Here is a 24,012-nt window from a genome sequence, read left to right as displayed (position 1 = left end):
AGTGCGAAAGCATATAAAATAAGGAATTGGAATAATTGTGCTTTATACAAAATCATAACCACCACAAAAAAAGGGCGGGCCTCATGGACTCTTGCTAATATGAAAGAAATGAATTTATCAGGTAAGTTCTTACATAAATTATGTTTTCTTTCATGTAATTAGCAAGAGTCCATGAGCTAGTGACGTATGGGATAATGACTACCCAAGATGTGGATCTTTCCACACAAGAGTCACTAGAGAGGGAGGGATAAAATAAAGACAGCCAATTCCTGCTGAAAATAATCCACACCCAAAATAAAGTTTAATGAAAAACATAAGCAGAAGATTCAAACTGAAACCGCTGCCTGAAGTACTTTTCTACCAAAAACTGCTTCAGAAGAAGAAAATACATCAAAATGGTAGAATTTAGTAAAAGTATGCAAAGAGGACCAAGTTGCTGCTTTGCAGATCTGGTCAACCGAAGCTTCATTCCTAAACGCCCAGGAAGTAGATACTGACCTAGTAGAATGAGCTGTAATTCTCTGAGGCGGAATTTTACCCGACTCAACATAGGCAAGATGAATTAAAGATTTCAACCAAGATGCCAAAGAAATGGCAGAAGCTTTCTGGCCTTTCCTAGAACCGGAAAAGATAACAAATAGACTAGAAGTCTTACGGAAAGATTTCGTAGCTTCAACATAATATTTCAAAGCTCTAACAACATCCAAAGAATGCAACGATTTCTCCTTAGAATTCTTAGGATTAGGACATAATGAAGGAACCACAATTTCTCTACTAATGTTGTTGGAATTCACAACTTTAGGTAAAAATTCAAAAGAAGTTCGCAACACCGCCTTATCCTGATGAAAAATCAGAAAAGGAGACTCACAAGAAAGAGCAGATAATTCAGAAACTCTTCTAGCAGAAGAGATGGCCAAAAGGAACAAAACTTTCCAAGAAAGTAATTTAATGTCCAATGAATGCATAGGTTCAAACGGAGGAGCTTGAAGAGCTCCCAGAACCAAATTCAAACTCCAAGGAGGAGAAATTGACTTAATGACAGGTTTTATACGAACCAAAGCTTGTACAAAACAATGAATATCAGGAAGAATAGCAATCTTTCTGTGAAAAAGAACAGAAAGAGCAGAGATTTGTCCTTTCAAAGAACTTGCGGACAAACCCTTATCTAAACCATCCTGAAGAAACTGTAAAATTCTCGGTATTCTAAAAGAATGCCAAGAAAAATGATGAGAAAGACACCAAGAAATATAAGTCTTCCAGACTCTATAATATATCTCTCGAGATACAGATTTACGAGCCTGTAACATAGTATTAATCACGGAGTCAGAGAAACCTCTTTGACCAAGAATCAAGCGTTCAATCTCCATACCTTTAAATTTAAGGATTTCAGATCCTGATGGAAAAAAGGGCCTTGTAACAGAAGGTCTGGTCTTAACGGAAGAGTCCACGGTTGGCAAGAGGCCATCCGGACAAGATCCGCATACCAAAACCTGTGAGGCCATGCCGGAGCTACCAGCAGAACAAACGAGCATTCCTTCAGAATCTTGGAGATTACTCTTGGAAGAAGAACTAGAGGCGGAAAGATATAGGCAGGATGATACTTCCAAGGAAGTGATAATGCATCCACTGCCTCCGCCTGAGGATCCCGGGATCTGGACAGATACCTGGGAAGTTTCTTGTTTAGATGGGACGCCATCAGATCTATTTCTGGAAGTTCCCACATTTGAACAATCTGAAGAAATACCTCTGGGTGAAGAGACCATTCGCCCGGATGCAACGTTTGGCGACTGAGATAATCCGCTTCCCAATTGTCTACACCTGGGATATGAACCGCAGAGATTAGACAGGAGCTGGATTCCGCCCAAACCAAAATTCGAGATACTTCTTTCATAGCCAGAGGACTGTGAGTCCCTCCTTGATGATTGATGTATGCCACAGTTGTGACATTGTCTGTCTGAAAACAAATGAACGATTCTCTCTTCAGAAGAGGCCAAAACTGAAGAGCTCTGAAAATTGCACGGAGTTCCAAAATATTGATCGGTAATCTCACCTCCTGAGATTCCCAAACTCCTTGTGCCGTCAGAGATCCCCACACAGCTCCCCAACCTGTGAGACTTGCATCTGTTGAAATTACAGTCCAGGTCGGAAGCACAAAAGAAGCCCCCTGAATTAAACGATGGTGATCTGTCCACCATGTTAGAGAGTGTCGAACAATCGGTTTTAAAGATATTAATTGAGATATCTTCGTGTAATCCTTGCACCATTGATTCAGCATACAGAGCTGAAGAGGTCGCATGTGAAAACGAGCAAAGGGGATCGCGTCCGATGCAGCAGTCATAAGACCTAGAATTTCCATGCATAAGGCTACCGAAGGGAATGATTGTGACTGAAGGTTTCGACAAGCTGTAATCAACTTTAGACGTCTCTTGTCTGTTAAAGACAGAGTCATGGACACTGAATCCATCTGGAAACCCAGAAAGGTTACCCTTGTCTGAGGAATCAAAGAACTTTTTGGTAAATTGATCCTCCAACCATGATCTTGAAGAAACAACACAAGTCGATTCGTATGAGATTCTGCTAAATGTAAAGACTGAGCAAGTACCAAGATATCGTCCAAATAAGGAAATACCACAATACCCTGTTCTCTGATTACAGACAGCAGGGCACCGAGAACCTTTGTAAAAATTCTTGGAGCTGTAGCTAGGCCAAACGGCAGAGCCACAAATTGGTAATGCTTGTCCAGAAACGAGAATCTCAGGAACTGATAATGATCTGGATGAATCGGAATATGCAGATATGCATCCTGTAAATCTATCGTGGACATATAATTCCCTTGCTGAACAAAAGGTAAGATAGTCCTTACAGTTACCATCTTGAACGTTGGTATCCTTACATAACGATTCAATATTTTTAGATCCAGAACTGGTCTGAAAGAATTCTCCTTCTTTGGTACAATGAAGAGATTTGAATAAAACCCCATCCCCTGTTCCGGAACTGGAACTGGCATAATTACTCCAGTCAACTCTAGATCTGAAACACATTTCAGAAATGCTTGAGCTTTTACTGGATTTACTGGGACACGGGAAAGAAAAAATCTCTTTGCAGGAGGTCTCAACTTGAAACCAATTCTGTACCCTTCTGAAACAATGCTCTGAATCCAAAGATTGTGAACAGAATTGATCCAAATTTCCTTGAAAAAACGTAACCTGCCCCCTACCAGCTGAGCTGGAATGAGGGCCGCACCTTCATGTGGACTTAGAAGCAGGCTTTGCCTTTCTAGCTGGCTTGGATTTATTCCAGACTGGAGATGGTCTCCAAACTGAAACTGCTCCTGAGGATGAAGGATCAGGCTTTTGTTCTTTGTTGAAACGAAAGGAACGAAAACGATTATTAGCCCTGTTTTTACCTTTAGATTTTTTATCCTGTGGTAAAAAAGTTCCTTTCCCACCAGTAACAGTTGAAATAATGGAATCCAACTGAGAACCAAATAATTTGTTACCCTGGAAAGAAATGGAAAGTAAAGTTGATTTAGAAGCCATATCAGCATTCCAAGTTTTAAGCCATAAAGCTCTTCTAGCTAAAATAGCTAGAGACATAAACCTGACATCAACTCTGATAATATCAAAAATGGCATCACAGATAAAATTATTAGCATGCTGAAGAAGAATAATAATATCATGAGAATCACGATGTGTTACTTGTTGCGCTAAAGTTTCCAACCAAAAAGTTGAAGCTGCAGCAACATCAGCCAAAGATATAGCAGGTCTAAGAAGATTACCTGAACACAGATAAGCTTTTCTTAGAAAGGACTCAATTTTCCTATCTAGAGGATCCTTAAACGAAGTACCATCTGACGTAGGAATAGTAGTACGTTTAGCAAGGGTAGAAATAGCCCCATCAACTTTAGGGATCTTGTCCCAAAATTCTAATCTGTCAGACGGCACAGGATATAATTGCTTAAAACGTTTAGAAGGAGTAAATGAATTACCCAAATTATCCCATTCTTTGGAAATTACTGCAGAAATAGCATTAGGAACAGGAAAAACTTCTGGAATAACCACAGGAGCTTTAAATACCTTATCTAAACGTTTAGAATTAGTATCAAGAGGACCAGAATCCTCTATTTCTAAAGCAATTAGAACTTCTTTAAGTAAAGAACGAATAAATTCCATTTTAAATAAATATGAAGATTTATCAGCATCAACCTCAGAGACAGAATCCTCTGAACCAGAGGAGTCATCAGAATCAGAATGATGATGTTCATTTAAAAATTCATCTGTAGGGAGAGAAGTTTTAAAAGATTTTTTACGTTTATTAGAAGGAGAAATAACAGACATAGCCTTCTTTATGGATTCAGAAACAAAATCTCTTATATTATCAGGAACATTCTGCACCTTAGATGTTGAGGGAACTGCAACAGGCAATGGTACTTTACTAAAGGAAATATTATCTGCTTTAACAAGTTTGTCATGACAATCAATACAAACAACAGCTGGAGAAATAGCTACCAAAAGTTTACAGCAGATACACTTAGCTTTGGTAGATTCAGCACTTGACAGCGATTTTCCTGTAGTATCTTCTGGCTCAGATGCAACGTGAGACATCTTGCAATATGTAAGAGAAAAAACAACATATAAAGCAAAATTGATCAAATTCCTTAAATGACAGTTTCAGGAATGGGAAAGAATGCCAAAGAACAAGCTTCTAGCAACCAGAAGTAATAAAAAATGAGACTTAAATAATGTGGAGACAAAAGTGACGCCCATATTTTTTCGCGCCAAATAAGACGCCCACATTATTTGGCGCCTAAATGCTTTTTGGCGCCAAAAATGACGCCACATCCGGAACGCCGACATTTTTGGCGCGAAATAACGTCAAAGAATGACGCAACTTCCGGCGACACGTATGACGCCGGAAACGGAAATAGAATTTTTGCGCCAAAAAAGTCCGCGCCAAGAATGACGCAATAAAATGAAGCATTTTCAGCCCCCGCGAGCCTAACAGCCCACAGGGAAAAAGTCAAATTTTAAGGTAAGAAAAAATGGTCAAATCAAAATGCATTATCCCAAATATGAAACTGACTGTCTGAAAATAAGGAAAGTTGAACATTCTGAGTCAAGGCAAATAAATGTTTGAATACATATATTTAGAACTTTATAAACAAAGTGCCCAACCATAGCTTGGAGTGTCACAAAAAATAAGACTTACTTACCCCAGGACACTCATCTACATATAGCAGATAGCCAAACCAGTACTGAAACGAGAATCAGCAGAGGTAATGGTATATATAAGAGTATATCGTCGATCTGAAAAGGGAGGTAAGAGATGAATCTCTACGACCGATAACAGAGAACCTATGAAATAGACCCCTTAGAAGGAGATCACTGCATTCAAATAGGCAATACTCTCCTCACATCCCTCTGACATTCACTGCACGCTGAGAGGAAAACCGGGCTCCAACTTGCTGCGGAGCGCATATCAACGTAGAATCTAGCACAAACTTACTTCACCACCTCCATCGGAGGCAAAGTTTGTAAAACTGAATTGTGGGTGTGGTGAGGGGTGTATTTATAGGCATTTTGAGGTTTGGGAAACTTTGCCCCTCCTGGTAGGAATGTATATCCCATACGTCACTAGCTCATGGACTCTTGCTAATTACATGAAAGAAAAGTAGGTCTTCCACACCTTGTGGTAAATACGCAGAGTAACTGGTTTATGAGCTTGAATAAGAGTATCAATGACACTCTCAGAGAAACCTCTCTTGGCTAAGACTAAGAGTTCAATCTCCACGCAGTCAGCCTCAGAGAATCTAGATTTTGATGAACAAATGGACCTTGTATCAGCAGTCTCTGTAACAAGGTAACTTCCCCGGAGGAGATGAGGACATCCCCACCAGATCAGCGAACCACGTCCTTCGTGGCCACGATTGAGCAATCAGGATTACTGATACCCGCTCGTGCTTGATGCGGGCCACCATTCGAGGAAGAAGCGGTAATGAAGGAAAAATATATATGAGTTTGAACCTCCAGGGCACTGCTAGTGCATCTATTAGATCCGCTTGGTGATCTCTCGACTTCGAGCCATACCTGGGTAGTTTGGTATTGAGACTTGTTGCATATCTCTGCAAACACCTCGGGATAGAGAGACCATTCCCCTGAATGGAAGGATTGCCTGCTGAGAAAATCCGCCTCCCAGTTGTCCACACCCGGGATGTGGATCACTGACAGAACAGCTGTGGCCCTCCGCCCACTCCAGAATCTGATATACTTCCTTCATTCTGATAAACTGGGACGAAACTAGAAGTGGCCAAACCTTCAAGGCCTTGAAAATTGCCCGTAGTTCCAAAATATTGATCAGGAGGGAGGACTTCTCCTGAGTCCACAACCCTTGTGCCTTCCTGGCTCCCCATCCGGATAGACGCGTCCGTAGTCACAATCTCCCAGGATGGTCTTAAGAAGCATGTCCCCCGGGACAGATGATCTGGACAAAGACACCAAGAGAGAGATTCTCTCGACCCGCTGCCTCATACAATCTGTTGAGACAGATCTGAATGATCGCCGTTCCACTGCCTCAGCATGCACAGTTGTAAAGGTCAGAGAAGGAACCTGGCAAAAGCCGTTATCCTCTCAGGAGGACGATGTCCAGCTGTATCATAAGCTAAGTGGATGACACTCCTTAACCAAAAAGACAGAGAAATCGAAGTAGCCTTCTGCCCCTTACACAACAAACAAAAAGGAAGATTGTCTAAACTCCTTAGTAGCCTAAAGATGTAACTTCAAGACGTGAACCACATCCAAATTGTGAAGTAAACGTTCCTTCAATGAAGGAGGATTAGGACAAAAAGGAAGGAACCACAAACTTCTGATTGATGTTGCGATCTGACACAACCTTAGGAAGAAAACCTAATTTAGTACGTAAAACTGCCTTATCTGCATGAAAAATCAGATAAGGGGGCACACATTGCAAAGCAGAGATCTCAGAAACTCACACGCAGAGGCAATAGCCAATAAAAGGAGAACCTTCCAAGATAACAATTTAATGTAAACTGAATACAGAGGCTCAAACGGAACCTGTTGCAAAACCTGAAGAACAAGATTTAGGCTCCAAGGAGGAGCCCCAGATCTAAACCCAGGTCTGATCCTAAACAAAGGACTCCACGTCTGAAAGCTCAGCCAGGCTCTTGTGCAATAAAACCGACAGGAACAAAATCTCTATCCCCTCAGGAAACTAGCAGAAAGGATCTTCTCCAGACCATCCTGGAGAGAAGATAAGATCCTGGCAATCTCAACTGTGTGCAAGGAAAAACCACGCTCTTCACACCAGAATAAGTAGGTCTTCCACACCTTGTGGTAAATACGCAGAGTAACTGGTTTATGAGCTTGAATAAGAGTATCAATGACACTCTCAGAGAAACCTCTCTTGGCTAAGACTAAGAGTTCAATCTCCACGCAGTCAGCCTCAGAGAATCTAGATTTTGATGAACAAATGGACCTTGTATCAGCAGGTCTCTGTAACAAGGTAACTTCCCCGGAGGAGATGAGGACATCCCCACCAGATCAGCAAACCACGTCCTTCGTGGCCACGATTGAGCAATCAGGATTACTGATACCCGCTCGTGCTTGATGCGGGCCACCATTCGAGGAAGAAGCGGTAATGAAGGAAAAATATATATGAGTTTGAACCTCCAGGGCACTGCTAGTGCATCTATTAGATCCGCTTGGTGATCTCTCGACTTCGAGCCATACCTGGGTAGTTTGGTATTGAGACTTGTTGCATATCTCTGCAAACACCTCGGGATAGAGAGACCATTCCCCTGAATGGAAGGATTGCCTGCTGAGAAAATCCGCCTCCCAGTTGTCCACACCCGGGATGTGGATCACTGACAGAACAGCTGTGGGCCTCCGCCCACTCCAGAATCTGATATACTTCCTTCATTCTGATAAACTGGGACGAAACTAGAAGTGGCCAAACCTTCAAGGCCTTGAAAATTGCCCGTAGTTCCAAAATATTGATCAGGAGGGAGGACTTCTCCTGAGTCCACAACCCTTGTGCCTTCCTGGCTCCCCATCCGGATAGACGCGTCCGTAGTCACAATCTCCCAGGATGGTCTTAAGAAGCATGTCCCCCGGGACAGATGATCTGGACAAAGACACCAAGAGAGAGATTCTCTCGACCCGCTGCCTCATACAATCTGTTGAGACAGATCTGAATGATCACCGTTCCACTGCCTCAGCATGCACAGTTGTAAAGGTCAGAGAAGGAACCTGGCAAAAGGAATGATGTCCATGCAGGACACCATGAGACCAATCACCTCCATACACTGAGCCACAGAGGGACTTAAGGAGGTCCGGAGGGCAAGACATGCCGAAGATAGCTCTCAACACCTCTGGTCTGTTAGAAATATCCTCATGGATATGGAGTCTATTATAGTACCCAGGAATTCCATCCTGGTACTTGGGATAAGATAACTCTTTTCCAAGTTTATCTTCCATACAGGCGATCGAAGAAGACTGAGAAGGGACTCAGAGAATTCTTCCGCAAGACAAAAGGATGGTGCTTGCACCAGAATATAGTCCAAGTATGGGGCTACTGCAAAACCCTGGGTTGTGGCAAAAGCTAGAAGAGCCCCCAGAACCTTTGTAAAGATTCTTGGAGCAGTAGCTAGGCCAAACAAAAAAGGGCAATGAACTGAAAGTGCTGGTCCAGGAATGCAAACTTCAAGAACTGAAAGTGATCCCTGTGGATTGGAACATGAAGGCAAGCATCCTTCAGATCTATAGTGGTCATAAAACTGGCCTTCCTGGATTATTGTTTCCATCTTGAAGAAAGGGACACTGAGAAATTTGTTTAAGCACATTAGGTCCAGAATTGGGCAGAAAGTTCCCTCCTCCTTTGGGACCACGAAAAGGTTTGAATAAAACCACAAACCTCTTTCTTCGATAGGCACCGGGAAAACAACTGCTAAGGAGAATAGATCCCGAACGCACTCTAGAAAGGTATCCACAGATTCGAGAGAAGGAATCTAACCCTTGGCGGATGAGATTTGAAGCCTATCTTGTATCCCTGAGATACCACCTCCAGGACCCGAGGATCCTGTACGTCCCTGAACCAGGCGTCTGAAAAAAGAGACAGTCTGCCCCCTACACGATCCGATCCCAGATCGGGGGCCGTCCCTTCATGCTGATTTGTTTTCGGCTGGCTTCTTATTCTGCTTGGATTTATTTGAGGACTGAGCCAGCTTCTAAGTACTCTTGGGTTGCTCAGGCTTGGAGGAGGATTAGATTATTGTCGTCCCTTAGACTTGTTCTTCTTATCTTGCGGTAAGAAGGCACCCTTGTCTCCGTACCTTCACCGTAGAAATAATGGATTTGTTCTTAATAATGTTCGCCATCTTAACCGGCACAGGAAAAGTCAAAAGGAAGTGTATAAAGCCACACTGTGACCCTGTTATAGCGTTTTAGGTGTAAAAATTGAAACAATCTTACCTCCAGGAACCATGCTGTGGAACATAACACAGCCTCTCAAGTGTGACAGTCTTATAGCAGCGCTCCTGACATGGACTTGAGTGAGAAAAAGCCTGCAGTGAAACTCGTCAACACTGATTGCTTAGGAGCTGTTAGCAGTAGTCTGGATGGTTTCAAAGAAAAACATTCCCTGCATCTCCAGACTCTAACTTTCATCAATAATCGCACTGAGAAGTTTACATCACTACTTAAAACTCCAGTCCTATCTCAAAGGGCAGATACCCTTTTTCAGGACTCTCCTAATCTTCTGACACATCTCTGCCACCACCTAACATGACGAAAGGCAAAGAATGACTGGGGTAATGAGGAAGTGGGAGGGATATTTAAGCCTTTGGCTGGGGTGTCTTTGCCTCCTCCTGATGGACAGGTGTTGTATTTCCCACCAGTAAGGAATGAAGCCGTAGACTTTCCCTATCTTAGGAAGGAAATAATAATGTATTCCCCCCCCCCACACACAAATTAAAGTGATGGTAAATTCTAGCATTTCTGAAACGCTAGGATTTACCAGTGCAACAAATAAAGGGGACTTTCAGTCATGAAGTATAAAACACTTGATGCTGAAAGTTCCTTTATTTGTCTGCAGCGCTTGCCGCACTGAGCGTCTCAGGCTGCTGGCACCAGAACTCTTTTTTTCAATGAGGTGACATTTACACCTCTTATCTAATAGCCGTGCAGGCCGGCTGGCATTATGCTATTAGCAAAGATCACCTCAGTGATAAAATAGCGTTCTGCCATGGGCAGCCTGAGGCGCTCAGCACGACAAGCACTGCAGACAAAGGAATACTTCCTGACTGAAAGACCCCTTTATTTGTTGCATTGGTAAATCCTAGTGTTTCACAAACACTAGAATTTACTATCACTTTAACTCAATTGGAATAAAAAAATATTATTGTAGTTATACAGAAGGCAAACACTCTTTACTAATTAATTGCAATACTTATTTGAGTTATGGTGAAGACAAAAGCATGAGATTAAAATCCTTCATTGCATAAAAGAAAGGTTCATAGGATTATTGTATTAGCAAATCTAGGCAAGTATCCCGCTTGCTTTTCCTCAGAAGTACTCTGTATACATGGTCACCAATGCACAAGAGAACTCTGTGCAAGATATGCAAATTAGATATAAAAACGGAATTTATATTTACCTGATGGATTCCTTTCTCCTACGGTGTGTCCGGTCCACGGCTTCATCCTTACTTGTGGGATATTCTCTTCCCCTACAGGAAGTGGCAAAGAGAACACACAGCAGAGCTGTCCATATAGCTCCCCTTAGGCTCCGCCCCCCCAGTCATTCGACCAACGGTTAGGAGAAAAAGGAGAACCATAGGGTGCAGTGGTGACTGTAGTTTGGAAAAATAAATTTAAACCTGACTAAATGCCAGAGTGGGCCGTGGACCGGACACACCGTAGGAGAAAGGAATCCATCAGGTAAATATAAATTCCGTTTTCTCCTACATTGGTGTGTCCGGTCCACGGCTTCATCCTTACTTGTGGGAACCAATACCAAAGCTTTAGGACACGGATGAAGGGAGGGAACAAGTCAGGTAACCTAAACGGAAGGCACCACTGCTTGTAAAACCTTTCTCCCAAAAATAGCCTCCGAAGAAGCAAAAGTATCGAATTTGTAAAATTTAGTGAATGTATGTAGTGAAGACCAAGTCGCTGCCTTACAAATCTGTTCAACAGAAGCCTCATTCTTGAAAGCCCATGTGGAAGCCACAGCCCTGGTGGAATGAGCTGTAATTCGTTCAGGAGGCTGCTGTCCAGCAGTCTCATAAGCCAATCTGATGATGCTCTTTAGCCAGAAGGAAAGAGAGGTAGCAGTTGCTTTTTGACCTCTCCTCTTACCAGAATAGACAACAAACAAGGATGATGTTTGTCTGAAATTTTTAGTTGCTTGTAAATAGAACTTTAAAGCACGAACCACATCAAGATTGTGTAACAGTCGTTCCTTCTTAGAAGCTGGATTAGGACACAGAGAAGGAACAATAATTTCCTGGTTAATATTCTTATTAGAAACAACTTTTGGAAGAAAACCAGGTTTGGTACGCAAAACAACCTTATCTGCATGGAACACCAGATAAGGTGAATTACACTGCAAAGCAGACAATTCAGACACTCTTCCAGCAGAAGAAATAGCAACCAAGAACAAAACTTTCCAAGATAGTAACTTAATATCTATGGAATGTAGAGGTTCAAACGGAACCCCCTGAAGAACTGAAAGAACTAAATTTAGACTCCATGGAGGAGCCACGGGTCTGTAAAAAGGTTTGATCCTAACTAAGGCCTGTACAAACGCCTGCACATCTGGCACAGCTGCCAGACGCTTATGTAAGAGAATAGACAGAGCAGATATCTGTCCTTTTAAAGAACTAGCTGATAGACCTTTCTCCAATCCTTCTTGGAGAAAGGATAGTATCCTTGGAATGTTAATCTTACTCCATGAGTAATCCTTGGACTCACACCAGCAAAGATATTTCCGCCATATCTTATGGTAAATCTTCCTGGTGACAGGCTTTCTAGCCTGGATCAGAGTATCTATGACTGATTCCGAAAAGCCACGCTTCGCTAGAATCAAGCGATCAATCTCGAAGCAGTCAGTTGCAGAGAAACTTGGTTTGGATGTTCAAATGGACCTTGAGTTAGAAGGTCCTGCCTCAAAGGTAGCTTCCATGGTGGAACCGATGACATATTCACCAGGTCTGCATACCATGTCCTGCGTGGCCACGCAGGAGCTATCAGAATTACTGAAGCCTTCTCCTGTTTGATCCTGGCTCCTAGCCGGGGGAGAAGAGGAAACGGTGGAAAGACATAAGGTAGATTGAACGACCAAGGCGCCACTAAGGCATCTACTAATGTCGCTTTGGGATCCCTGGACCTTGACCCGTAATGTGGAACTTTGAAGTTCTGACGTGACGCCATCAGATCCAGATCTGGAATGCCCCATCGTTGAGTTAACTGGGCAAAAACCTCCGGGTGAAGTTCCCACTCCCCCGGATGGAAAGTCTGACGACTCAGATAATCCGCTTCCCAGTTGTCCACACCTGGGATGTGAATTGCTGATAGATGGCAGGAGTGATCCTCCGCCCATTTTATGATCTTGGATACCTCCCTCATCGCCAGGGAACTCCTTGTTCCCCCCTGATGATTGATGTACGCTACAGTTGTCATGTTGTCCGACTGAAATCTGATGAATTTGGCCTCCGCTAGTTGAGGCCACGTCTGGAGCGCATTGAATATCGCTCTCAATTCCAAAATGTTTATCGGAAGAAGAGATTCTTCCCGAGACCATAGACCCTGAGCTTTCAGGGACTCCCAGACCGCACCCCAGCCCAAGAGGCTGGCGTTGGTCGTGACAATGATCCACTTCGGTCTGCGGAAACTCGTTCCCTGAGACAGGTGATCCTGAGCCAACCACCAGAGGAGTGAGTCTCTGGTTATCTGGTCCATTTGTATTTGGGGAGACAAATCTGCATAATCCCCATTCCATTGTTTGAGCATGCACAGTTGCAATGGTCTTAAATGAATTCAAGCAAAAGGAACCACGTCCATTGCCGCAACCATTAGTTCTATTACCTCCATGCACTGAGCTATGGAGGGTTCTGGAATGGAGTGAAGAACTCGGCAGGTGTTCAAAAGTTTTAACTTCCTGACCTCCGTCAGAAAAATTTTCATTTCTACCGAGTCTATTATTGTACCCAGAAAGGGAACCCTTGTGAACGGGGACAGAGAACTCTTTTCTATGTTCACACACAACCACAAACTGGTAATGCTTGTCCAGAAAGGCGAACCTTAAAAACTGATGGTGATCTTTGTGGATAGGAATATGCAGGTACGCATCCTTTAGGTCCACGGTAGTCATATATTGACCCTCCTGGATCATTGGTAGAATTGTCCGAATGGTTTCCATTTTGAATGATGGAGCTCTGAGGAACTTGTTTAGTATTTTTAAATCCAGAATTGGCCTGAAAGTCCCTTCCTTTTTGGGAACTACAAACAGGTTTGAGTAAAAACCCCTCCCTTGTTCTAGCATCAGAACTGGGTGTATCACTCCCATCTTTAAAAGGTCTTCTACGCAATGTAAGAATGCCTGTCTCTTTATCTGGTCTAAAGATAAGCGAGACATGTGGAACCTTCCCTTTGGGGGAGAGTCTTTGAATTCTAGAAGGTACCCCTGAGAGACAATTTATAGTGCCCAGGGGTCCGGAACATCTCTTGCCAAAGCCTGAGCAAAGAGAGAAAGTCTGCCCCCTACTAGATCCGGTCCCGGATCGGGGGCTAACCTTTCATGCTGTCTTGGTAGCAGCAGCAGGCTTCTTGGCCTGTTTATCTTTGTTCCAGCCTTGCAATGGTTTCCATACTGGTTTGGACTGGGATGCGTTACCCTCCTGCTTAGTGGCTGAAGAGGTAGCAGCTGGTCCGTTCCTGAAATTGCGAAAGGAACGAAAATTAGACTTGTTTTTAGTCTTGAAAGGCCTATCTTGTGGGAGGGCATGGCCCTTTCCCCCAGTGATATCCGAAATAATTTCTTTCAACTCTGGCCCGAATAGGGTCTTACCCTTGAAAGGAATGTTAAGCAATTTTGTTTTGGACGACACATCCGCCGACCAAGATTTTAGCCAAAGCGCTCTGCGCGCCATGATTGCAAAACTTGAATTTTTCGCCGCCAATTTAGCTAACTGAAAAGCGGCATCTGTAATGAAGGCATTAGCCAACTTCAGAGCGTGAATTCTGTCCATGACTTCATCATAAGAAGTCTCCTTCTGGAGCGAGTTTTCTAATTCCTCAAATGAAAAAGACACTGCCGTGGTTACAGGAATAATGCAAGAAATTGGTTGAAGAAGAAAACCTTGTTGAACAAAAATTTTCTTACGCAAACCTTCTAATTTTTTATCCATAGGATCTTTGAAAGCGCAACTATCTTCTATTGGTATAGTCGTGCGTTTAGCTAGTGTTGAAACTGCTCCCTCTACCTTAGGGACCGTCTGCCACGCGTCCTTTCTGGGGTCAACAATGGGGAACATTTTGTTAAATATAGGGGGGGGGACAAAAGGTACACCTGGTCTCTCCCATTCCCTAGTCACTATATCCGCCACCCTCTTGGGTATCGGAAACGCATCAGTGTGTACTGGGACCTCTAAGAATTTGTCCATTTTACACAATTTTTCTGGAACCACCAAAGGTTCACAATCATCAAGTGTAACTAGGACCTCCTTAAGTAGGGGGCGGAGGTGTTCTAGCTTAAATTTAAATGCTATGGTATCAGGCTCTGCCTGCTGAGAAACTTTCCCTGTGTCAGAAATTTCTCCCTCAGACAGGCCCTCCCTCACCGCCAAATCAGATTGATGTGAGGGCACTACAGATAAATTATCCTCTGCGTCTGCTTGCTCATTCTCTGTATTTAAAACTGAGCAATCACGCTTCCTAGTAAAGGCTGGCAGTTTAGATAAAAATGCTGAAAGAGAGTTATCCATTACTGTCGCTAACTGTTGCATGGTAATCATCATTGGTGCGCTAGATGTACTGGGCAACGCTGGCGCGGGCATAGCTGGTATTGACACAGAAGGAGAGGATAGCGAGCTATCTCCACTACCTTCAGCTAAAGAATCATCTTGGGCTATATCTTTAAGTGTGAATGAATGGTCCTTAAGCTGCTTGGACGCTATGGCACACTTCACACATAAATTTAATGGGGGAACCACCTTGGACTTTGAACATACAGAACATAGGCTATCTGAAGGATCAGACATGTTTGACAAACTAACAGAACTTCAATGCAATAAAAATTATTTTTTACAAAAACGTTACTGTCTCTTTAAATAATAAAAATGCACACTTTATTATTGAAACATCAAAAAAACATTAAATACACATCCGATTTTAATGAAATTTTCACCACAGTGTCTTAATGCTTTGAAAAGATTGCACACAAATTTTCAGACCAATTAACCCCTCAGTGCCCAAAACGGAGCTAATAACAGTTATTAACAGGTTAACACAGTACAGTCCCCTGCTACAGCTTCCACTGTAACCTTTACTTCCTAAGGGATAAATTTGGTAGCAAATAAACCTGTCTGGAGTCCTTTTCTGAGCCTCTGGACTCCCCACATGAAACTGCATGAACTGCCTAGTCAAAAAATGCTGCACAATTGAGGCTTGAAAATGAGGCTTCCTTCCTCTTCATTTCAGAGTGGAGGGGCCTTTCTGACTAGAATAGGTGTCTAACCAAGTGCCAGGCGCAAATTAAACCCCAAAAGTGTTTTAAGTTTGAAAAAAACACCTTATGTATTGCCAAAATATGCTTAAAAGCAATCAATTAAGCCCACAATTAGTGTCAACCAGCATAGAGCCCTTAATATAAGCCATCTATTTATAAACTAAACACCACATACTCTTCACCACCTCCGTGGAGGTGCTACTAGTTAGAGCGGCAAAGAGAATGACTGGGGGGGCGGAGCCTAAGGGGAGCTATATGGACAGCTCTGCTGTGTGTTCTCTTTGCCACTTCCTGTAGGGGAAGAGAATATCCCACAAGTAAGGATGAAGCCGTGGACCGGACACACCAATGTAGGAGAAATCTCTCATGCTTTTTGCTTCCAGCACTGTGTTCAACCACAGTAATTCCCCTTTATGTGGTAGGAGCAGAAAAAACAAGCCACTTCTGGACAGGTGTTTCGAGTTTATTAACTCATCAGCAGAAGATGAGTTAATAAACTAGCATGAGATATTGTATATCTAAATTACATATATTACCCAGAGTTCTCTGGTTCTTCTGGGGGAAAGCCTAGATTTGCTAATCTTTTATACAATAATTCTATGACTCTTACTAATTAATTGCATAAACATATATATTATCTCATTGATTTTACATTATTGACTATACAAGGAGCTGAAAGATTAAGAGACAAGAATAATAGATTACAAAGCAAATATAATTTGAACAATAGATTTGAGAGATATAAGATGATGTTACCTAGGTTTAATTTAGGAATCAACAATTAGTGCCTGCCAAAGTTTTTAACCAGCAAAAAGAGTGTACACAAAAATGGCATTAAACAGAAGTGTCAGGAAATATAAAGAAACAGCATCTGCTAACCTTTGAATATGGGTCTGGAAAGTTAAACTCATTTAAGCAATGCTCCCTCGTATCTAACAAGCTGCGGACTGTCAGTGATCCATATGCACTAGGAGAGCAGAGAATTACATTAGAGCAGATACCTTGTTACCAATTCTCACTAATCATCCGAATACATTTTCTGATATTTATTCTTGACGTTTAAAAAGGGACATGAAACCCAAAAAGTATCTTTCACGATTCAGATACAGCATACAATTTTAAACACATTTCCTGTCTTAATTCTGTTATACAAGTTGCTTTATTCTCTTAGTATCCTTTGTTGAAGAGCATAGCTAAGGAGCAGCAATCCACTACTGGGAGCTTGCTGCTAATTGGTGGCTGCACATACTGTATATGCCTCTTGCCATTGCCTCAACTGATGTTTTTTAGGTAGCATCCAGTAATGCATTGCTGCTCCTTCAACTAAGGATATAAAAAAAGAACAAAGCACTTTTAATAGTAAACGCAAACTGGAAAGTTGTTTAAAACTATAATGTTCTATCTGAATCATGAAAAAAAAATATGTTTAAATATTTTGGGTTTCATGCCCCTTTAATAAAATGCATCTTCTGCTTTTATTCATATAAAATAACAAAGCTTACAAGTAAAAAATACAGTTTACTTCTGTTATCAAATATACATTGTTCTGTTGGTATCCTTTGTTAGGAAACAGGTAGGTAATCTCAGGAGCGTGCATGTATCTGGAACAATATATAGCAGTAGTTTTGCAAGAATACTTTTAACAATGTTATAAATGTGCAAGAGCACTAGATAGCAGCAGTGTTTCATGCTATTTAGTGTTCCAGACACCTCTTCAGCAATGAATACCATGAGAATTAAGTCAAATTTGATAATAGAAGTAAATTGGATTTTTGGAAATTGTATGCTCTCATGTCCCTTTAAAAACTACATGGTATATATCAGCAAACAAGCACTGCATTGCACAACAAATACATGTGTTAATAGCATTTAAAAAGACAGTTCAACATTATTATATTATCTCAGATAAAAATGAGCTCCCACACCGATCAAGCAATCATGCCGTAGCATGTTGCAGGTTTAGTGTTCAGACATCGACCAGGTGTACTCCAGCCTACCCATAGACAGTGGCAAAAGCACAATTTTCAGACTTGAGGGTGTAGAAAAAAGGGGAAAATGAATAATGAAAGTACAAAAAAATAAAATCACAATTCTATAATGAAATATTTAATAGAATTTTAACACTTTAATTGCTGTTTATAAAAGATATTAAAGTAAAAAAAATGACACTTTAATCTATTAGGAGCATGTCATTTTTTTTGACTAATCGACTCTACTGTGTAGATGTTCTGCTCAGGATCCGCAGTGCACTCCTGGTCCCAGTGTAACTAGCGCTGCTGATTGGATCAGCTCAGAACCAGAAGTGCACTGTGGATCTTGAGCGGAACATCTACTGTGTGTTTAAAGGGACAGTCAAGTCCAAAAAAAAACTTTCATGTTTCAAATAGGGCATGTAATTTTAAACAACTTTCTAATTTACTTTTGCTTTGTTCTCTTGGTATTCTTAGTTGAAAGCTAAACCTAGGAGGTTCATATGCTAATTTCTTAGACCTTGAAGGCCGCCTCTAATCTAAATGCATTTTGATAGTTTTTCATCACTAGAGGGCACATGATGTTTATATAGATAACATTGAGCTCATGCACGTGAATTTACCATGGAGACAGCTCTGATTGGCTAAAATGCAAGTCTGTCAAAAGAACGGAAATAAGGGGGCAGTCTGCTGAGGCTTAGATACAAGGTAATTACAGAGGTAAAATGTGTATTATTATAACTGTGTTGGTTATGCAAAACTGGGGAATTGGTAATTAAGGGATTATCGATCTTTTAAAACAACAAAAATTCTGGTGTTGACTGTCCCTTTAACAGCTTTGCGGGGGTTAAATAAACAGAAGACCAATGCCGATAGTCAGAAAATTACTTGCTCTTATGGATTATGGCCCTTTAAATAATTTCTTTCAAATATCAGATAATTGAAATGTTTTTTTCTCACAGTTTTGTTTAATCTACAGCTCTTTAGGTCAAATTGTTTATTTTAACATAGGAGCCAACATATTCTTTCCATAAAGCGTCAAATGTAAATACATACAATGGCTGGTGTCTCAGAGTCTGTAACTTATTCCAATACTTCTGCTGGAACCTTAGCGCACGATCGACAGCGTCCTTTGCATCTGGCTGACTGGCAATAGCACGTTTGGCCACCTTATAAATAAGCCAAAAACTAGATTAGCTGTTTGTAAATGTTATTTATATATAAATATAGAATTAAAAAAAAAAGGAAAAAGACTGGTAGTAGCTTTTAATGTACATCATTAATGTAAGGGAAAAAAAATAGCAAGTACTGAAAATATATGTACCCATGACAGGTTAAAGGAGAGAGTAATACAAATTAAACATGAAATAGAGAAAGAATACAATTTTACAATTTTTAAAAGACAAATTACAGGAAAAGGGGGGAAAAATAGTGAAAGTATATTGCATAGTTGTTTTACTAAGCATTTCTGTAGTTCCACTCCTTTGTCACCAGTTTTGTTTTTTTACCTGCTTGCAATATGGGGGATTGCGGCTGATTGCAGTAAGGGCACATGGCTATTACCGATTTAGAGCCTTATACTATATCCTATATATTTTGCAGAAGCTACAATCACTCAGTTTTGTTTTATTATCAAGGTTTTGAATTGAAGAGACGCATCACTTAATAATATAGATTATATGTAGTATTTTTTTATTTTTTTTTATACAGTTCAATGTAGTTCTCTGATTGCATTTTACATAAATGGAAAAAAAAAATACATCTGCTTCAAAACAAGTAAATATTCAACATTAAAGGACCATAATAGTCACAAAAATAATTACATGCTCTAATTTGTTAAAGCCTGTAAATTTAAGGCCATTGACCCTACACTACTGTTTGCTTAACCCCCGCACTACTGGAACTAAGTACAAACCATTGCTGATCCAGTCAGCAGTGCTATTTACACGAATCATGCGACTAGTGCTGCCGATTGGATCAGCTGCGGGTTATGCTCAGGACTAGCAGTGCACTGCGGGTCCTGAAGGTACTTCTACTGTGTGTTAAATCCCTTTGAGGTGGTTATACAATCAGTAGTGCAGGGTCGATAGTCTTAAAATAAGAGAAAGTCATTTTTTCAACTATAATGGCCATTTAAAGGACCATAATACCCAAATGTTTAAACACTTGAAAGTAATGCAGCATAGCTGTAAAAAGCTGACTAGAAAATATCTCCTGAACATCTCTATGTAAAAAAGAAAGAGATTTTACCTCAAAAGTTTCTCAGTAGCCACCTCCCATTGTAAAGGATTTCTAAGCAGCATTTTAGTGTGTCTGTCCCGGGACAGCTTAGGGGATGAGCCTCGTGAACTCTCATATTATTTCACCAATCAGGTAAAGGAAGCTTACTATGAAATCTCATGAGAGTTAAGTCAAATCTCATGAGATCACAGTAAGAGTTCATGACCTCAGCACTGCTGATGCTGATTGGCTGCAGTTCATTTCTTCATTTTTTTTTTATTTTTACCTGCAGCTGGGAGCAGCTGAGTATAACTTTTTACACAGAACTTACTCTGCTGAGCTGAGGAGATTGTGAGGTAAAATATCTTCCTTTTTTACATAGAGATGCTCAGGTGATATTTTCCTGTCAGCTTTTTACAGTTATACTGCATCAGTTTCAAGTGATTTAGCATATGAGTATTAAGTCCCTTTAAGTAACTTTTGAAAGATAGATTTTTAAATTCCAGTAAAACTTGAGCACTGCATAGATTTAAATGAAGTGCTTTCGGTATACTGTCTTTACGATCACAATAAATAAAAACAAGTGCTTGAGCTGGTGAGGAACTGGAGAAAACTATGAAAAAAACAACATTTGTGTTCACAAGAAAGGTGAACAACGCAGCACAGGATTTAATTTTAAGATGGGAAATATATATTTGCTCATGGATTACTAGAGGGCATGCTGGAGACAGATAAACTTCATTCTTCTTTACAGAGCACCTCTCTCTGTCAACCTCCATGATACGAGGCAAAGAACTACTGGAGGGTAGGGGAAGTGGGAGGGATATTTATAGTCTTGTTTGGGTTGTCTTTGCCGCCTCCTGGTGGCCAGATAGAGTAATTCCCTTAGGTTAAGAATGTTTTCGCTGACTCTCACTGCCAATAGAAGGAAATATATATTTGCTTAGGGTTTACAAGAGCCGGAGACAGAATTTTCCAGGCTTACCCCTTCTAAAGCTTCCTCAAAGCAGCTGAGCCAGTATTCCCGAGCCATGGCGTCCTCTGTCAGATCCACTGTGTCGGGAACGTAAGATGAGGGGTCAAACAGCAAAGGCAGGTTCACCAGCTGTCGCTCCAAACGGTCCATTTCCAGCATGTCAAACTATAGGGCACAACAAATGTCTAATGTACAGACAACCACAATACACAAATGTGTAGCGCTACCGCACCTGCTGTATAATGTACTTATCTGTGCACCAGCAGACTAATTACAGTATGTTCCAACATATTTATAAGTGAGAGTGAAGTCCAAACTGAGAAATTGGATTGTACAATTTTTCAGCTAAAAACCTATAAATCCATTTTCAAGGAACAAAACAGTGAAAACTGAAATACCCCTGAGTTTATTTTAATTTTTATAGAATTGTTGTTGTTTTTTTAATATTCTTGGGGTTGCAATTTCAGAGGTATATGTATGCTGCACATGCAAGTGCACCTGCATTCAAACACTGTGTCTCGTGCTAGAGATGCCTCTCTAAGCAGGTGCAGAATTTTGAAAGCAGGGCATTGAAGCATATGCAAATATGCCTTTAAAACAACAAAAACAAATAATCGGAAACAAAACAAAGCTTATATTCAGAATTAAAAAGCAATAATGCACATTTCATTCTAGACCAGTGCTTGACAAATCTGTTTAAAAGTTAGGAGCCAGTAAGAATATTTAGGAGCCAGACATACTTTTAGGAGCCAGACAGTGGCATTTGTATATAGATATATGGAGATTAACCTAAAAACTTAGGAGCCAAGGGTATAATTCTCCCTGGCTCCTGGGTTTGTCAAGCCCTGTTCTAGACTATTAAGTCCCTTTAAGAACAACTGCTGCCATAACATAGTAAAAACACAAGCAGGCATGATCGGCTAAATCAATGTACATGAAACCTGTAGAGGTCTAAGACAAAACAATATGTTTACAAGTACAGTCAATAAACAATAATGATAATACAGTTATGGTAAAGAAAGCTCAACATGTTTTGCAATATTTGTGCTGCTCTAGGCAATGAGCTATTGGCTGTCCCTCCTAAACCCCTCTTCCCTAACAATCTGTGCTAATATTTCTAGGTCTCACACCAGGAGGCTAGGGACACATGGAGTGATCATGCACCCTCACTAGACAAAAAGTGATTTTTACTAAAATGAATCAATACATTTGGAAAGGGGATTGCTTACTGCTATGTACAAAATCTCGCCCAAACCCAGGATTCCTCTGTCCTCCCAATATGCAGAAGGTTCTGACTGGCACGTGTACAACCCTTTCCTTCTAGCTCCAGCCTGGCCAAGAGGCACCAGTTTCCTGTTCTTCTGGCCGTGATTAGTGCTGCCCTAACTTGAGTGTGTGCGATCTCACTATAAGTTGTTTTACTAAAACCTTAAAAGCTTTTATATTTCCTGCTTTTGGAAAAAAAAAAAAAAAAAGGGAGGAGGCGGTATAGCCTCTGTATTAAAGGGACAGTCTAGTCTAAAATTACATGCCCTATCTGAATCATGAAAGATTATTAACAACTTTCCAATTTACGTTTATCATCAATTTTGCTTTGATGTCTTGGTATTCTTAGTTGAAAGCTAAACCTAGGTAGGCTCAAATGCTAATTTCTTAGCCCTTCTATTGGCTGATTGGAATAGCCAATAGAATGCGAGCTCAATCCTATTGGCTGAATGGGTCAGCCAATAGGATGAACGTTCAATCCTATTGGCTGATTGCAACAGCCAATAGGATTTTTTCCACCTTAATTCCTATTGGCTGATAGAATTCTATCAGCCAATCGGAATCTAAGAGATGCCATCTTGGATGACTTCATTTAAAGGAAACTTCATTCTTCAGTCGCCGTCGTAAGAAGAGGATGCTCCGTGCCGGATGTCTTGAAGATGGAGCCGCTCCGCATGGATGAAGATAGAAGATGCTGTCTGGATGAAGACTTCTGCCGGCTTCGCTGAGGACTTCTGCCGCTTCGTTGAGGATGGATGTCGGGTCTTCAAAAACTGTAAGTGGATCTTCAGGGGTTATTGCTAGGGTTTTTTTTTTTTAAGGGTTTATTGGGTGGGTTTTAATTTTAGCTTAGGGACTGACTTTGGGCGGAAAAAGAGCTAAATGCCCTTTTAAAAGGCAATGCCCATCCAAATGCCCTTTTCAGGGCAATGGGGACCTTAGGTTTTTTAGATACGTTTTTATTTGGGGGTGGGGGTTGGTTGTGTGGGTGGTGGGTTTTACTGTTGGGGGGTGTTTGTATTTTTATTTACAGGTAAAAGAGCTGATTTCTTTGGGGCAAAGCCCAGCAAAAGGCCCTTTTAAGGGCTATTGGTAGTTTAATGAAGGCTAGGGCTTTTTTATTTTCATAGGGCTATTAGATTAGGTGTAATTAGTTTACATATTTGATATTTTATTTTTTGTAAGTTAGTGTTTTTTATTTTGTGATTTAAATAATTTGAGTAGGGTTAGGTATTTAAATATGTAAAATAGTTAATTTAATTGTTAGTTTAATGTAATTTTAGTATAATAGTTAGGGTAGGTTAATGAATAGTTTAATATAGTTTAATGTAATTCTAAAGGTAAGTTTAAATTTATTATAAGATAGGGATGAGTTAATATTTAATCTACAGTTAGCGGGTTGTTAGGTTTAGGGGTTAATAGGTTAATTTAGTCTATGGCGATGTGGGATGCCAGGGGTTTAGGGGTTAATACTTTTATTTAGTTGCGGCGGTGTCAGGGAGCGTCGGGATAGGGGTTAATAACATTATTTAGGTGGCGGCGGGGTCGGGCGGCAAATTAGGGGTGTTTAGACTCGGGGGTTATGTTAGGTGTAAACTTAACTTTTATTCTAGCATAGAAATCAATGGGATATCTGGCAGCATCTGTAATGACGTAAGCATTGATCTGTGTCGGACTGAGACCGGCGGATCGTATGTAATGTTACAGATTTCAACTTTTGCCGGTCTGTAGGCTTTGATAACTAGGGCGAATCAGGCTCGCCACAATTACGCTGCGGAATTCCAGCGAATTTGCGGTTGACGGCTTGATAAATAGGCCTCCTTGTGTTTAACTCCTGCAA

General features: G+C 41.0%; 1 protein-coding gene across 1 annotated transcript in view; it reads right to left on the bottom strand.

The window, feature by feature from the left end:
* PANK4 (pantothenate kinase 4 (inactive)) overlaps positions 1-24,012 on the bottom strand; it is a 178,875-nt gene that overhangs the window by 85,186 nt on the left and 69,677 nt on the right. Inside the window, exons 10-12 of the mRNA XM_053690347.1 lie at positions 20,916-21,071; positions 18,767-18,879; positions 16,620-16,707 (exon numbers count right to left, since the gene is read on the bottom strand). Of these exons, the coding sequence (XP_053546322.1) occupies positions 16,620-16,707; positions 18,767-18,879; positions 20,916-21,071 (357 nt within the window). The remainder of the gene's footprint in view (positions 1-16,619; positions 16,708-18,766; positions 18,880-20,915; positions 21,072-24,012) is intronic.

Source organism: Bombina bombina, chromosome 8, assembly GCF_027579735.1.
Source record: "Bombina bombina isolate aBomBom1 chromosome 8, aBomBom1.pri, whole genome shotgun sequence".
Taxonomy (NCBI): domain Eukaryota; kingdom Metazoa; phylum Chordata; class Amphibia; order Anura; family Bombinatoridae; genus Bombina; species Bombina bombina.
Note: the sequence above shows the minus strand (reverse complement) of the source record. Positions and strands in the feature narration are given on the sequence as shown.